This window comes from Mustela nigripes, chromosome 8 (genome assembly GCF_022355385.1).
Source record: "Mustela nigripes isolate SB6536 chromosome 8, MUSNIG.SB6536, whole genome shotgun sequence".
Lineage (NCBI taxonomy): Eukaryota > Metazoa > Chordata > Mammalia > Carnivora > Mustelidae > Mustela > Mustela nigripes.
In genome coordinates, this window is record NC_081564.1 from 17,980,497 (window position 1) to 17,997,868 (window position 17,372).

Genomic DNA, 17,372 nt, shown 5'->3' on the forward strand with positions numbered 1-17,372 from the left:
CCCCTGAGACCCCAAGCCTGGGGCCTGGGGCTTTACTCCTGCCCAACCTGGCCAGATTCAGAGCCCCACAGAGCAGGTAAAAAATCTGGGCACCACACTCAGCAACTGCATGGCGTTGGGCAAGTTGATTTCATGACCTCAGTTTTCTCACCTGTAAAATGGGGGCGTCCAAGCAGAGAGCATGAATTCCCATGGTCAGGCACTAACTAGATAGAACATAACGATTAAATGCATGCTCCAGGCCCAGCAGGTGCTCAGAAAACAGAGGTGTGAACCCACTGCGTAAGCCAGGGCTCCTCTGTCTCTCCTAGCGCCCATCCTCATGATTCCCCTTTTGCAGACCAGGAAACTGAGTTTCCTAGACTATAGCTGACTTACTATAGTGCAAAACCCTGGCTCCCCTGGGCCAAATGCCCATCCCTTCCCTCCCCTGTTGTTCTGGCTAACTCCTACCCACCTGTGATCCCAGCTCAATTGTCCCTTCCTCTGGGAAGCCCTCCCTGACCATCTGTCCATGGGACTTGTTCATTCCCGGGCCATGAGCACCAGGAGGCAGGGAATGCTTCTGTCTTGTTCACTCCTGCGTCCCTAACACCTAGAAAGGTGCCATGTGGACAGAGGTGTGATGTGTTCCCATTTCTCAAATGGAGAAACTGGAGCTTTAAGAGGGGCCGTCACCCAGCTTCTAGGGAGAAGAGTTGGACTTACACCCAGGTCTCCCTAGCACTGGGCCTGACAGTGAACCAGGAGCAAGGGCGGGGAGGAGTAAGGCCCCTCAGGCTGGCAGGCCGCTGCCCTCTGCGGTGCCCTGCCGGGCGTGCGGTGCTGAGCGCTGAGGGCGAGTGGCCTGGAACTTCCGCCATCCCACCCCGGCCGCAGGGAGATGTCTGAAAAGCTCTCTTTTCTATGTCTTCCTCTCCCTGCCCGACACATGAGCAGGGAAGCAAATAAACACTGCTTCCCGCCTTGTTTGTTTTGTGACTGCTTGAGGGGAGGCTAAGGCCGGGGAGGCAGGGGCACCACCAGAGGCCTCTGTTGGTGGGTACAGAGGAACTTACAGAGGGTCCCCTCTCCTGCTGGGGACTGGCCCTTTTCTGGGCACCAGTAGGGAGGGAAAGCCTGTACTCTCGGGTCACTCAGGCCTAGGTTCTAGGCTCAGCTGCTATTGACAAGCAGTGTGACCTTGGGAAAGTCACTTCAGCTCCCTGAACCTCAGTTTCCTCCCCTTTAAAATGGGTACAGGGGCGCCTGGGTGGCTCAGGATGTGATCTCAGGGTTATGAGATCAAGCCTTGTGTTGGGCTCTGTGCTCAGAGGGCAGTCTGCTTGTCCCTCTCCCTTCCCCTTCTGCCCCTCCCCTCACTCTCTGTCTCTCTCTAAAAACAAATAAATAAAATCTTTGAATAAAATAAGATAAAATAAAATGGGAGTAAAGGCAGCAGCTTTTCATAGCCTTGTGGGAAGAATTCAGTGAGGTCAGGCATTTTCCGTGCCAACCCTGGGAATAAATCAGGGGCTTTCGATGAGTCTAATCAAGGGAGGAAGGAAAGGTTAGGAGCACAGGTGCTTAAATCAGACACACAGGGTTCTTGTCTTGGCCCTGGACTCCAGCAACTGTGGATCTTGGACAAATCACTTCCTGTGTCTGGGTCTCCATTTCTCTCCTTGTAAAACCAGGGTGACCCCACATCCTCCTAGAGATCTTGGGAGGTGTCAGATGGCTTTGTTCCACAAGAATGAGAAGCATGTTAGGCAGGGAGAGGAATCTACTGGGTGGAGGCATGGGGGGTAGGTTGTACTTCTAGGGACAATAGCTCTGCCCACCTCTCTGGGGACCTTCCGGGAGGGGAGGGAAGGCACTGAGGCACGTTCCTCTGCTGTCAACACCCTCCTAATTACCATACCCCTTTCCCCACTGGAGCCAGTGGGGAAATCTCCTGCTTCAGAACGCTCCCAATCCCCCATCATGCCTGCACCCCATCTTCTAAGGAACCCCAACCCAGCCGGTATCTACTGTTTTGGAGGGCTCCACGATGAGGGATCTAAATTCAGCCAAACCCAGGTTCAAATCTCCTCTCGGCCACTCTCTCCTTGCTTGTAGTCTTAGGAAAGGCACGTAGGATCATTATTAGGGTTTAATTATGATAAAATCATAATTATGACAATGCACAGGGGAAACCCCGCTGCCTGGACCGATCTAGCCCAAGACATCAGTAGTGCTGAGGTAGGGGAACCTTGCCCTGGAGGGATGTAAGGCTCTCATTCCCATTTTACAGATGAGGATGCTGAGGGTCAGTGAGACTGAGTGACTTGCCCAGGGCCACACAGCAGGCTAGTGGCAGAGCCCGGATCCAAATCCGAGCATCTGGCTGCCAAGCTTGGGCTACCCTAAGCGCTGGGTTGACTGGGTCTTGCCTGGCCACCAGGCACCATGTCAACCACTGATGGTATCTTGTTCAAGCTGCATAAACGCTGGGAGCTAAGGATGATCCCCGCCAGCCCATGCCAGTCTCTCTGAGCCTCAGTTTCCCTACCTGTCAAATGAGGGTAGTGGCAACAGCCTCCATCCCTCAGGGCTGCCGTGACATAAGGCCGATCACAGGCCTCTTGGGCTCCTAATGAAGCACTAGCGAATGCTTCCATTGCCATCATCACCATTGTGTGTGATATACGGCATATTAACCTGCCCTCCTCACCCCCCTCCCCACGCACAGGCACATGCAGAACTGCAGCCTGCCACCCCCATGCTGGCCCACGAAAGCCTAGTCAACAAAGCTGGGCCCCGCCTCCCATTTCACAGCTAAGAGCACTGAGATCCCCAGAGGCCACCCAGGAACAAATGGCCATGAAGAAGGCTTCTCGATCCTAAGCCTGGGCTCCTTCCACACAGCCCATGACGGTGTACATGCCAGGGAGCACATGCACGTGCACATGCACACGTGTGTGCGCACACACACACACACATGCACGCATGCACAGCCCGCTCTGCTGCTCTCTCACCATTCTATACCCAAACACTACCCTGTCCTTTGCGGTCAGGAAAAGAGTTCCCTCCCTGTTCTAATTTGCCCTGTAGGCTGCTATTACACGTTCCAAACCCATGCCAGGCTTGGGATGGAAGGGGGTGCGGGCAGGGAAGAAAGGCAGTAGAGTCCCCGTGGGCCTCATCAGGGCGGGAACGTCATGTATATTTCTCTGTGTCTTTCCCTGCGCAATGTGCACACACGTGTGCATGTGCCCGTGGTGAGCCCCTGGGGGCTGCCCCACCCAAGAAGGCCTGCACAGCAGGCAGCTCCCGGCTGGCACCAGGCCCACTAGAGGCCCAGCAGAGGATGGGTATGCCTGAGTGGGAACCTCCCCACTCGCTGAGCGTCACTGAAACCAGTCAATTTCACGTGTTGTTTTAAGCATTGAGCTTCGCTTCCAAACATAAAAACCAGATTGTGGTCCATGCAGAGGGTGGCCGGACAGGACGAATGGAGGGGGATCGGAATCTCAGGGCCCAAGAAAAAGGATTAGAAACCACTCCTCTACTCATTTACTCGCCAAATGATTCCTGGAACCTACGGCATGCCAGGTACAGAGGACACAGAGAAAAACCTGGCCCATCTGGGGCTGATCTTCTGGTGGGGGGACAGATTAAATGGCCAGACAAAGCAAGAGCAGTCATGTCCAGTGGTGTCAGAGTGGTATAGACCAGAGGGGCTCAGGAGTGACTGGGTTAAGGCCTGCAGAGGTCCCGAGCAGGGTGAGGAGACACAGTACTGACCCAGGGTCCCCAAGCCCCCCTCTCTGCCCCAACAGAGGCTCCGGGCTTTCCAGGAAAATAGCCAAAAGCCACACATTGTGCTCTGACGGACCTGGGGACTCAGTTGGGGCAACCAAACCCACTCTCTCCCCCAGAGGTCCCGCGGAATGGAACTAGTGGGGAGTGGAAAGAGTGTGCATTTTGATCAGACAGATCAGGGGGTTGGCTCCCCCACCCACCACTCTTGAGCTGTGTTACCTTGAGCAAGTGACTTAGCCTCTCTGTGCCTTGCCTTCCTCCCCTGTCCATGGGGATCTTAACCGGGTCGTTGTGCGAACTGTACAAGTCGAGTCAAGGCCCTGGCACAGAGGAAGCCCTCAGTAAACAGCGAACCACAAGTCTAAGTGAAAGGCAGGTCCCTTCTCTCTGAGAATCTCAGGTCCAATAGGGGGTTGAGGTCTCCTGAGCCTTTCACCTGCCCCCTCCTCATGCAGTGGGTGGAAGAAAGGGCCCATCCTCACCATTGCCTGTAGCTTTGCCTGATCTCATGGAAACTCTGGCACGTATTTGTCAAATCCCATCCTCCTGATTCCATGACCTAGGAAAGCTGCTTAAATCTGGTGGCAAGTTTGGGCGTGCAAAACTGCTCTACCCCAGGGGGAAGAATTCCAGGGAGCTAGTTCCTCTCTGATCTCTCCCTTCTGGGATCAATTCACCCCGATGGGCATCTGTTGAGTGCCACCTGTTTGCAAAGCACTCAGGGAAGCATAAAAGTATGGAACCTCACAAAAGAGTCTGGGGGGAGAACATGGATTTTCCCCCTCCAGATCTTTTCCAGGGCTGTCCCCACTTCCTCCCCCTGGCTGGGGCTCCTTGCTCGGGTCCCCTCTTCATAGACATCTCCTGTGAAAAGCCTCTCTGACCTCCAGTCTCAACCAGCTCACTTGTTCATTCATAGAGCACTCAATACATGCCTCCCTTTATAGCTCCTGTGTGATTCAACTTGTACATTGACTTGTATTATTCCTTTAGTCACCTTCTCTCTTCTCTGGAGTGTCAGCTCCACAGGGAGGGACTCCTGTGTATCTGTTGTCTCCTCAGCTCCCAGCACAATGCTGGGAGCAGAATGGGGAGTCTGTAAATATTTGTCACCTTGAACTGTAAGGCAGGAGCCCTCTGAAGTCCCCAGAGGGTACAGGCATGGGGAAGCAGCATTAACTCCTCTGATGGGGACACAGACAGGGACATGGATGGGCTGCAAGGAAGGGTGGCCAGGACTGGGCCAGCTTGAATGGGGGCAGCAGGGTCCAATGAGGAAGTGCAGGGGGCACTAGGGAACAGCCTGGGCTGAGACACTGGGACAAAGAAGGCAGAGTAAGAAAAGACAGGTGAGTGGGTGTGGGATGCGTAAATGGGTGGGAAGCAGGTAGACCTCGGGAGAGGTGTGGGGCTCCTACATGGACCCAGGGCACTTCCTCCTCCCTCCATTTTGGGGCTCTGTGCCCAACCTGTGGGACCCCTGCTTCCTGCGGTCCCCTGGAATAAACAAGACTGCAAGCACCTGTCATTCCCGGTCAGTCTTGGAGGGGCGGTGTGGGTGATGAAGGGGTTAGGAAAACGGGGATCCCACAGAGACAACACCAGCTCTGTCCAACTGCCCCACCACCTTCCCAGTAAGGAAACTGAGGCTCAGAGAGGCAGGGTCACTCCAACAGTGTTGGCCGGCTCCCAACCACCTATGTGGTCCCCAGGATCTGTGCCTCCAATGGACACCTGACAAGGACTGGGAACTCCAGAAGGGAAGGGTGCAAGCAGGAGTTGGAGGAAGGGGTGCTGGATGGCTGGTGGGGACCACAGGCCCCCAAGGCAGATGAACGGCTCACCAGCTGTGTGGCCCTGGGCAAGTACCCTGGCCTTCCTGTGCCTTGGTTTCCCCACCCCTACGAGGTGATGGTCAGAGCACCTACTCCGGGGACTGCTGTGGGCTTAAATGAGATAAATGTATAAAATACTCAGCACAGGACCTGGGGGAGAATGCACGCTCCGTAAAGACTGGCTCAGTGGGTTAGGCCACTGCCTTCGGCTCAGGTCATGATCCTGGGGTCCTGGGATCAAGTCCCGCATGGGGCTCTCTGCTCAGCAGGGGGCCTGCTTCCCTTCATCTCTCTCTGCCTGCCTCTCTGCCTGCTTGTGATCTCTCTCTGTCAAATAATTAAATAAAATCTTAAAAAAAAAAAAAAAAAGACTGGCTGTTTTAACATCATTGGTACCACTGTATTATTATTATTACTATTACTACCATTATTATTTTTTATTAATTCTTGTCAGAGGGCAGAGGAACAAAGAGACAGAGGACCAAGGAAGGTATGTCTGCCCGGGAGGGCGGAGTGGCCAGGCCCAGAGCCTGGGACCACAGCCATCTCAGAGTGGCCACAGCTGGAAGCAGCAGGCCGGGAGCTCAGCCCCTTGGCCAGGCGACGCCCGCTGCCTGCCAGGCTGCTTGAGGCTCCCTGGCTCCCTGCGGGCGGCAGCAGCAGGGGGCATCCCGCCATGCCAGGCACCTTCCCCAGCCAGCCTGTGTTTACCTAGCAGGTCTCAGCCCAGCCCACTTCCTGTTTGCTGCACAGTGGCTGCCTGTCCAGGGCAGACAGAGCCCCAGTGTCCTGTCGTCCCCCTCACACCCAGGAGAGTGCCCCCCTCAAGCTCACACCACCCAGGCGGGGCACTCACCCAGGGTGAGTCACCAGGCCCCACAGAGGACAAGGCTGGTGTGGCCACTGCAGGCCCTCATTGGGACATCATGCAGGTCCTTGGCTGGAGGGGCTCCGACCATGTGCGCAGACACCACTGTGAGCTTTCTCGGGTGGCCATTCACTTCTGAGGGCTCCGCGCCCTGGGAAGGAGACCCCAGGAGGTAGTGTGGCTCGGTGCTTTCAAGAGCATGTACCGTGCAACCCAGAAGGCCACACGCTGTGGGATTCCATTTACAAGAAATGTCCAGAATGGGAAAATGCATGGAAACAGACAGCTGATTTGTAGTTCCAAAGGCTGGGAGGGAGTATGGGGATGGTGACTGTTATGGGTCTGGAGTTCCTTTTTGGGGGTATGAAAATGCACTGGAACAGAGAGTGGAAATGTCTGTCCAACTCTAAACACAGTAAAAAACAAAACAAACAAAACCCGAACAAACAAACTAACAAACAAACAAGCAAACTACTGAATTGTACACTTTGAAAGGGTGAACGGTATGGTACGTGAATTACATCTTGATATCCCTGCCTGGCTCAGTGACCTTGGGCAAGTGGCTTCCTTGCCCTGAGCCTCAGTTTCCTCGGCACAACATGGGAATGTCCTGAGTACTGTAAAGGGTCCAGGATGGGGTCTAACCCAAAGCAGAGGCTCTCCCTGTCCCAGGAGGCTCTGCCTCCTTCCATGTCCTCACCCCCTTCCATCAGAGCACAGTTACAGGATTCCATCCAATGTTCAGCACAGGAGGTGGGAGCCTTCAAGAGCTCAGGACTCCCTTCTCTCTGGCCCAGCCCCTCTCCCAGAGGACAGTCAAGCCCCAGAAACTCCCAGAAGGGATTTTCTAGCCTCAGGAATGGCTTGACCCATGTTCTATTTCCCATCTGCCACTCTCAGCCTGGGTGGCCTTGAGCAAGTACCTTCTCTCTGGGCCTCAGTTTACTCATCTATAAAATGGGGGGAATATACACCTCTACCCATATTTGCTTTAGAATTTCTTGTTGTACCATACAGTCAAGCTTTAAATTAAAGAATAAAAGGATAGCTCCTGCCCCAAAGGGCTGGTACAGGGATTGAATGAGATTATTCAAGAGTGTAGGACCGTTCCTGGTGTCTAATAAGTGCTCAACAAGTAGTATTTGTTGTGGGGGGGATTGTGAACATGCCCTCTGTTCACAGCTGGAGAGATGAGGCCCAGAGAGGGCATGGTGGACTGGGCTCTGAGACCCGACTTCCTGGCTCCAAGGCCAGGGCCGGTGATGATGCTCAGAGACCTTACCTTCCAAAAGAGTTTTCTCACCCCACATGTCCCTCTCTCACCATCTCGGGTAGACTATCAGGACGGGCATGGCCCCATTTCCCAGCTGGGAGGCTGAGTCCCAGAGGGGACAGGACCCCACCCACCCACACGGGCATCCCTCACCTCATTCCCATGTGCAACCGGCCCGAGGCTAACCAAGTCAAAGGAGTGAGCAGATCCCCAGGGAGCGAATGGGTCCACCAGGAGCCCAGGAAGGAAGCCAAAGCAGCAGAAAGAACGGTTTGAGATCCTCTCTCTGCCCCAGCCTACCCCTCCACCAGCCTATGCCAACAGCAGGCCGAGTCTCCAGGTAACTGCTTAAAATTGTGGCTGAGGATCATGCCTGAAATCCCACCATAAGCAGGGTCTGCCCTCATCGGAACATTCCACACATCCCCTTCTCCCTGTCCTAAACCAAGTAATGAATCCAGAAGTCAGGTATTATCGTCTCCATTCTCAGATGGATAAACTAAGTCCTGGGGGAACAGAGGCGGGCAGCTAGCCACCCAACTCCTCCCCCTCACTGAGCACCTTTGCACTCGCCCCTCATCTGAGATAGGCATTGTCATCGTCCTCATGTCACGTGGGTGCCAACTGAGGCTTGGAGAGACGAGGGACCCAGCCGAGGTCACAACGCAACGAGAAGGGAATGTGGCTAGGGTTCCAAACATCTGCTTAGAAACCCGTGTCAGTTTACCACTTCGGGGTCTCCGAAGTCCTCTCTCCAGGGTCACCCTCTTCTATACGCCACCGCTCCTGGAGCTCAGCAGGCAGCTGGGACAGTGGAAAGGAGCTGGGGCGCTACAGACAGACACACTTGGAGTTTGAATCTCGGCTCTGCTGCCTTGTAGCTGTGGGATCCCCAACGGGTCACATCACCTCTCTGAGCCTCCATTTCCTCTTCTTTAATAGGGAGCTAAGCACAGCACCCACCCCTGGGTCACCTGATCATTGTGGGCATCAGAGCCTCATACAGTGCAGCCCTGAGGACTGTGTGGGGCACGATGGCAGCTCTTCTGTTCCTGTCCCCGCTGAGTGCCCAAGGCCTAGAACACAGCCTGACACTAAGTGGCTTCTCAAGATAGACTTGCTGAATGAATGAATGAACTCACAGACACAAATGAACCTTTTTGCCCAATGAACCAGCTCGCTGGCTAACTTCCTTCCTCTCTCCCAACCTTCAACAGCTCATTTATTGTGCAACTACTGACCCGGTCCGGCGGCACTCACCCCTCGGAGAGGCGCACCTGACTGCAGAGCGCTCGCCGCCCAGCCACCGCCACCGTATTGTGCAACTACTGTGTGCTGGGCTCTCTGACCTGTGAGACCCACTGTCGCCAGGAGAGCGACAGTGAGCATGAATCCATTTTGCAGAAGAAGAAATTAAGGCTCAAAGAGACCAGGACACTCGCCCAAGCCCACTTGGTCTCCAAGCCAAGTAGGGGCTTTCTGCTGATGCCCCTGCCTTATTGAGATATATCTGTTCAATCATTCCTTCCTTCATTCACTCTGTTTACTGGTATTCCCGAGCTCCTTATCTTTGCAAGGGGAGACATAAGGGTCCAGTGGGTCCCCCTGGACTGAAATCAACTGGCCCCTTGCCCAGTGGGGTCTCCCCTGAGCCTGTGGGGCCCACTCGGGACATGCGGTGGAAGTCTGCTCCCCCATCATACACACACATGAGGAGCTGTCCCAGAGGTAGTCAGGCCTCCCGGTCATCTGGGTGGAACCCAGGCCACTCCACCCTCAGGGAAAAACAGGCACCCGGGAGACTGAGGAGCTCTTTGTGCGGGGGGAAGTCAGGGAGGGCGGCAGGCAGGGCGGGCGGCCGTTACTCACCACCCAAAGAAAAATAAGAGTATGCCCATTTGGTCAATGGCTTGCCTATCTGCCCCGCCAGTTACACCCTACTCCTTCTGTCATCTTTCTTATCCTCTGATCTCATCAAGAGCAGACCCAAGAGCATTTATGGAGAGCTTCCTATGGCCCTGGTGTGGTATCTGGCCCTCCATCACCAATGAAGAAACCTGCTCAGAGAGGCGGGGTGACCTACTTGGAGTCACACAGCCAGCTGTGGCCAGGGGCTAGGGACTGAAAGAGGAAGCAAATGATCAGGAAGGGGCTCCGCAGCAGGAAGTTGGAGTCATAGTGAAAGTAGGGGGCTGGCCTCTCTTCCTCATTCCTGTTCAGCCAGAGTGTCGGGACCCAAGGGAAACCCAGGCAAAGGGAATCCAGGCTGGGGCAAGAATAGCGGCCAGAATTACCCAAATCCCCCTCCAGCAGAAAGAGCTCAGACCTCCAGCAAATCCCAGGCTGCAACTCCAGGAAGAGAGAGGTTAAGCTACCTTCCAAGGTCACACAGAAGCAAGCGGCAGAACTGGACCAAGTGGGTCAGACTCCAAGGCAGAAGCTCTTCAGGGACCCAAAGGAACAGAGTCACTAAGATCTAGCTTCCAGATCCAGCTCTGCCTGGAGCCCTGAGTAAATTGCTTCGCCCTCAGGAGACTCAGTTTCCCCAGCCATAAAATGAGATCCAGCCTTCCTGCCTCTGCCCACCAGCAGTGGGGGCCAGGCTGTGGCATCACCGAGATGAGCATCATGTGACAGACACTGTCTATCCACTAAACGATTAGCTAAGTATGAAACATTGACTGCTCCTGGCACTCAGTCAAGGCCTGTAAATATCTCACGGCTGAAAAGGCATCGTCCTTTGTCCAAATGCAAGTCTAGCTTTGCCCCTGCTCCCTTCCGCCTGCCTGCCTGGCACAGAGGGGCTCTCAGAGGCTGCCACTGGGATGAGCTGGAGGAAAGCATGTCCAGGAAAAGGCCAGGGAAACAGAATGAGGAAGAGGATAGTGCTTCGGAGCCCCACCTGTGTGCCTCGGACTGCCTTGGCAAAGTGGGAACTGAAAGCCCTATTGACAGACAAGGAAACTGAGGCTCAGAGAGGCCTGGTGACTTGCCTGAGCTTCCCTGGGGAAGAAGCAGCTGACGTAGGTCTGAAGGCAGGGCCTGCCTGAGCCACCAGGGTTCTTCTCTCTCTCTATATACTGCAGTCTCTTCCCCCATGACCCCGGGTCAGGACAAATGGGGACAGGCCACCTTGGAAGTTAAGGGTGTGGATTTTGGAATCAGGTGAACAGAGTGCAGATCCCAGCTTTGCCCCTCCCCAACTAAAAGACCCCACAGCAAGCAACTGCACTACCCAGACCTCAGCTCCTCCCTCGCAAAAATGGGTACAATTATAGTTTTGTCTCCAAATGTACTAAGAGTGTTTGGGCCAGGGCCTGGCATACAGGAAGTGCTCACTAAATGCTCACGACCATCATAAGGACCACGAATGCAGCCCAGGCTTGGCTAAAGCGAGGCGGAACATTGTACCTGGTGCTCCAAGCACTAGCTGCGGGGCCCAGGGCCGTAAGTATCTCGAGAGATCGGAATTAATCTTTAACAGGTGAATTCCGCTCTAAATGGGTAAGCATTCCAGAAGGCCTGCTGGCATGCAGTGTTCTCTTGGCTCCCCCAAGAGAGCCAAGAAGTGGAGCCAGGGATTTGGGGAGGGGCCTGAGGTATCTTTCCCAGGGGGAAAACTGAGGCAGAGAGCAGGTCAGGGGCCTGTGAGGGGTCAAGATGGCCACTCACACAAACTCCTCCTCCATCCAAGGAACAGATGACGAAGCTCAAAGAACTCGGGCCCTCTCAACAACGTGTCCAGTCCCTCCACTGGGCAGTAGACATTATGGCGCACCTGCCCTGTGCCAGGCCCCATGAAACCAGCTCTCAAGTGGGTCTCTCCCTCCTAGGTCTTCTGTCGGCCACGCCTCTCCAGTCGCCATCCTGGGCCTCCCGTCTCCTGCCTGAATGACTTCCCCAGCCTGGGGACCTGCCTCCTTGCCTGGCCCCACTACCCTCAGCCAGAGGGACCCTTCCAGACCACACACACAGCATGTCCCTCCCAGCCTGGTCTTCAGGGCTTCTGGGTCTGATCTAGCTCTGCCTGCCCGATCCCTTACCCTTCCCGTCCACATCACACATTCCAGGCCAAAAGAACCATGTCTTGGCTCTACGAAGTCTAGTTTTACCTACCTGGCAACAGGTAGTGCCCTTCCTTTGCTAGTACCCTTCTCTTGATCTGAATGCCTTTCCCCCAGTCTGCATTTACTCTTGGAGGTGTGGCTCAACCCCCACCTGGATCAAGCCCTCCCTGATCCCTTCCCAAACTGCTGTCTCACCCCACAGCCTTCTCTCCTGGCTCCCATTCATTCAACAGCACACATTTGCAAAGCATTTACCACACCTGCTCACCTTGCCAGGTGCCCACAGGTGGAAGCAGCCGAGGCCCCGCTCCCACCAGGGGAGGCAGCAGAGGCGCCTCCTGACCCCCTCCCCAGCAGTAAGGCTCCAGATTTCTCCAAGGGAGCCCCAGGCACCTTTTCAGAAGCTCTCACCCTCACGCCCTTCCCCTCAGGTGCCATTCCCTACACCTGGGAGCACTCCATGCCAAAGGACCCCACCTCCACCTTACACCCCTGACCCTGACCGGTCCAGCAGAGCCATCTGCCATTTGTTTTGAGAGCCCCTCCCCCTGCGATTTACCTACAGAGGTTGGAAAGAGGGGTTCCCCCGCTGTTATTCAAACAGAGTGAACTAGGAAAATGAGGGAATGACCAATTAGCATTAAGAAGCCCAGGCTGGTGCTGAGCTGGGCCATCTGTCCTCACCATATCCCTGGGGTGGCCCTAAGTCCACCCCCATTTCAGAGACTGACCCAAAGTCACTCAGCAGCAGGGGTGGGAAAAACGGGGGCCACACAGGCCCCGCTTCTAACCCCGCAGGTGACCCGGACCTGACCCTTCTCCTTGACTTCTCTAAAGAGACCTCCTTTTCACCTTCCTCCCTGGTAGTCAAGGAGTCACCTCCCCCCGTTCTTGGCCCCCAGATAAAGTGGCGAAGCTTAAATCCTCCAGCCGTTCTTAGTGTCCCCAGAACGAAGTCACACATGTCATCACACGTCCCCAGCCCCAGCAGAGCCCCCAAAGGCACAACCCCTCCCCTATAACTCACAGGGCACCCCTGGGTACCAGGCAGGGAGCTCCAGGGGCATGTGGTTGGTATCTCCAGGCAAGTGGGGTGTGAGAGGTCTCTTTCTGCCTTCCCGGACCTCCCCAGAGTCTAGAGGCAGAGGTGGAGGTTAAAGATTGTCCTGCCTCTTGGGGGAAGAGCCATCTCTGGGCCTAACGAAGGCTAACTAAGAAGTGGGCTTTGGAAGTTCCAGACTTCCAATTCCCTCCTGCTTGCTTCCCGGTAGAGGGCAAACCTCAGCCCCCCACCTTCCACCCGCCCCCAAAATGGGGGTGCCCCCAAGGTGGGCTGCAGGGCCTCCTAACTTTTTGGGTTCCTGGGCTTGGATCTCGAGGACTCCGGGACCTCCCTCCTGCAAACTCGCGACCCCAAGGCCCACGACCGTGCCCATTTCACAAGTGATAAAACTAAAGCCCAGAGTAGGGTGGGGGATTGGCCGGCCCAAGGGCACCGGGCGGGGTGGCAGCAGCTGGCGGGACCCCGCGCCTCGCTCCTGAGCCCTGGGCCCAGACTTTGGAACCTTGGAGAAGTCCCCAGGGTAGCGAGAGGACCTCGGCTGAGCATGCCCTCCCGGGATCCCTCGCCCCGAGGGCCCAAGCCCCGCTCACCTCCAGGACGGCGCGGCGCTTCCTGAATCCCGGCCGCCCGGCGCCCGCCCGCCCGGCACGACTCTCCTCCCCCGGCTCAGGTTCCAGCGCCGCGCACCGCCCCCGGCTGCCCCCGCCCGGCGGATCGCTGAGTCTGCCGGGGCGGGGGCGGGCCCCCATCCTGGGAAGCGGGGCGTCAAGATAATAGCGGCCCGAGGGCCCTGGCGCTTCCCAGGGTGGGCCCCGCTTGGGACCCTGAGTTCCCTCCGGGGCTCTTGATCTCGCCACCCGGGGGCTGCCTCCCCTCTGGTAACGGACGAGGCCGTCCTCGGTGCATTGGCTCATTCATTCAGAAGACAGTTCAGTGGGACGCGGGCCCCCGGGCCCGTGCCCTTAGATCGCTCCCAGTCCCGCAGGCGAGGTGCAGGAGTGGCACAGGGGTAGATAGCGAGTCTGCTGTCTGGGGCTAAATAAATGTGAGCTCCCTTTCTTCACCTCTTTACCAGCACGTGGCATGCAGCCCGGCACCTAGGAGGTGCTCCGGTGTGTTTTTTTATTGGGTGGTGAAGGTGAGCCCCTACCTGCAGTCTGGCTTTTTACTCCAGCCACTTGAATGCCTCCACAGGACGGGCAACTCACTTCTGCTGGGGTTGGTTGGGAGCCTAGTGGGCCTGAGCTCCATCCAGTTCCAGGCTCCCTGAGCCCACACTCTGGCTCTGGACTCATCCCCTGAGCAGCCAATCGTTCCACCTCTGAGCCTCAGTGTCCCCACTGTGTTGTTCCCCACTTCCCACAGTCCTGGGGGAGATGCTGGGAGCTGCTGGTATGTTCAAGGCACAGGAATGGTTTTAGCCCTTTTATCATTATTGTTTTTTTATTTAATTGAGCTAACTCCCCAAAGACAGCGGGGTAGGTCCTTCCCTCCTTGGCCTGCAAACAGAAAGAGCTCCCATACAGTGTGGTTCGGCAGCTAGGAAGTGGAATTTTGAAATTGTTGGAAAGAAAGAGAGAGAGAATCCAAAAGAAGCCATGTGTTCATACTACAAGTACAAGACATTTACAAAAAGAAAGAAAGGAAGGAAGGAAAGAAGGAAAGAAAAGAAAGAAAGAAAGAAACTTTAATAATTAACTCAATAAGCACAAGGGGAGATTCCTTTTGAGGGAGGGGTTGCTGTGCCCACTTTACAGATGGGAGTCTTGGAGAGGACTTTGGCGTCTCAGAAAGCTGCTGCCTCCATAACAGGGTGAGAAAAGGTTTCCTGCTGGGTCTCCAGGATCTTAGCCCAAACAAGCAGCTATCTGGCTTGGGGTGAGGAATGTAAACAGAGGAGGGTCTGGGCATGCCTTCCCAACAGAAAGCCTCTCTCCGGCTGGGGCTGGACCCAGCTGGGAAGTGGAGGGGGTGGCAGGAAGACTAATCCAGAGTTCATTCCTGTAGGGAGCCTCCACGCCCCACCATGAAAAGAAAAGGACAAGGATGATCCTGGCTACCAGGAGGCTGATGGAGACAACTGTAGGAGAAGGGGCCAGGGCTGGTATCTACTCTTCCCTGAAGTCAGGGGGAAGTGGCATGAGCCCTCAGTCCCAGTGTCACTAGCCCAGCTCCCTCCTGACCCTCACTTCATAGACTGGACAACTGAGGCCCCGTGCAAGGAAGGAACTCATCTTGGGCCAGGAGGCTGGATCTTGGCCTCTGGCTGATTCACTGGGAGGCTGTGAGCAAGAGCCTCCCTGCCCCCGGTGCCTGTGCCCTCATCTGGAAAGCAGTACTGGTTTCCATGAAGCAAGGGATCATGTCCGTCTTGCTGACAGTCGCGGGTCCCATTCTGGGCACTCAGTAGCCTCTTTAAAAGCACTGGTGGAGGAGTGTCTGGGTGGATCTGTTGTTAAGCATCTGCCTTCAGCTCAGGTCATGATCCCAGGGTCCAGGGATCAAGCGCCACATCAGGCTCCTTGCTCAGTGGCTCAGGGGGAAACCTGATTCTCCTTCTCCCACTCTCCCTGCTTCTGTGCCCTCTCTTGCTGTGCCTCTCTCTGTCAAATAAATAAGTAAAAAACTTAAAAAAAAAAAAAAAGTACCGGTAGAACCGGAGGTAGGAGTGGGGATGGGGAGTCTGTGTGTGCTGGAGACAGAGCTTTAGTTTTAGGAGATGAAAACTCTTCCAGAAGTGGATGGTGGCGACGTTTGCACGACAGCCAGAACGTACTTCACGCCACTGACTGGAATTTTGAAATTGTTGGAAAGAAAGAGAGAGAGAATCCAAAAAGAAGCCATGGCTTCTTGTGGTGAATTCTATTATGGGCATTTTACCACCGTAAAAAAGCAATGGTGGGGGGTGGGAGGGAGGGATGGGGGAGAGAACTACTGGTTGATTGAGAGCATGAAGGTCTGCCTTGCCAGGAAGGGGTGAGTAGGAAGAGCAAGTGAGGTGCTCAGGAGAATTTCCCGAACGTGAACAAGGGCCACTGTGAGGATGTGACTGTCATTATTTTGCTGTTCTTGTCACTGGTGAAGCTCTTTGGCTTCTGTTCTGGAAGGACAAGAGACTCTTAACAGGGACAGACAGAACTTCTTGTCTTAAGGAAGGAGCAAAATCATAATGCCTTTAGCACACATAGGCTGTGGCCCAGCCCAGCCCTTTGGCCAATGCAGCTTCTGAAGTGCCGGGGGCGGGGGGGGGGGGGGGGCTCTGCCACCACCATGAAGGGAGGTCCTGGACTGCACCTAGGGTCTATGCATAGCAAGCACTTAGTGCCAGGCACTGGGGAGAGATCTGTGGGCCAGAGGGGTCAGCCCCAGATGGACTTCATTACACCTGGCGCACCTGTCCCCAAACCCCGTGGGGGAGGGTCAGGTATAAAAACAAGAGGTGTGCACCTCACTTGACCGTTGGCATAACTCCAATGAGGGGCCACACCTGGGTCATCTCCTAACAGCCTGGAAAGGAAGGATTCTTTTTTTTTTTTTTTAAGATTTTGTTTATTTATTTGACAGACAGAGATCACAAGTAGGCAGAGAGGCAGGCAGAGAGAGAGAGGAAAGGAAGCAGGCTCCCTGCTGAGCAGAGAGCCTGATGTGGGGCTGGATCCCAGGACCCTGGGATCATGACCTGAGCCGAAGGCAGAGGCTTTACCCCACTGAGCCACCCAGGTGCCCCGGGAAGGATTCTTATACCATTTTCTGGAAAGGGACACAGAGAGGCCACTTGCCTGAGATCCCACAGCTAGTAGGATTGGAACCACAGCCCGACGGATGGTCCTCAGGGTAGCAGAGTCGGTAAGGACGTGGTCTCAAAAAGATGGACAATGGTAAGTGTCAGCAAGGACACTTGCGGGGGAAACAGGGGTCCTCAAACACGGCTGGTGGAATGGGAAATAGGGCAACGACCTTGAACATCAGCTTGGCGGAGGCTCAGAATGTTCAATCTAGAGTTACCATATAAACCAGCAACTGCACTCTGAGGGATTAAAGCCAAGAGAAAAGAAAACGTGCGGCCACACCAAAAACTTGAACGTGATTGTTTGTAGTGGCATTATTCACAAGAGCCAAAAATAGAGACAACTCCGATGGCCAACAGATGAACGAAACATGGTGGAGCTATGCAATGGCATACGACCCAGCAATAGGAGGAGTGACATATTGACATGGATGAGCCTGGAAAAAGTGATGTTAATGAACAAAGCCAGACAGACATCAAAGGCCACGTGTTGTGTGATCGCATTAGTACGAAATGTCCAGGAGAGGCAGATCTAGACAGACAGAAAGTAAAGGAATGGTTGCCAGGGGCTGGGGAGAGGTGAGGCTTGGAGGGTGTTACCTAAGGCATCTGGGGTTTCTTCCTTTCTTCCTTCCTCTCTTTCTTTCTTTCTTTCTTTCTTTCTTTCTTTCTTTCTTTCTTTCTTTCTTTCTT

General features: G+C 55.0%; 1 protein-coding gene across 6 annotated transcripts in view; it reads right to left on the reverse strand.

The window, feature by feature from the left end:
• Window positions 1-13,587, reverse strand: part of TRPV4 (transient receptor potential cation channel subfamily V member 4) — a 34,052-nt gene extending 20,465 nt beyond the window's left edge. For 2 of the 6 annotated variants that reach the window (XM_059408654.1, XM_059408653.1), the window contains exon 1: window positions 12,857-12,941. In XM_059408654.1, coding sequence (XP_059264637.1) covers window positions 12,857-12,896 — 40 coding nt within the window. In that variant the 5' untranslated portion in view covers window positions 12,897-12,941. Of the gene's footprint in view, window positions 1-4,005; window positions 4,089-10,751; window positions 10,895-12,856; window positions 12,942-13,482 lie in introns of those variants that run through there. The other 4 variants (XM_059408650.1, XM_059408648.1, XM_059408649.1 and 1 more) reach the window with 4 other exon arrangements.
• Window positions 13,588-17,372: the final 3,785 nt, after the last annotated feature.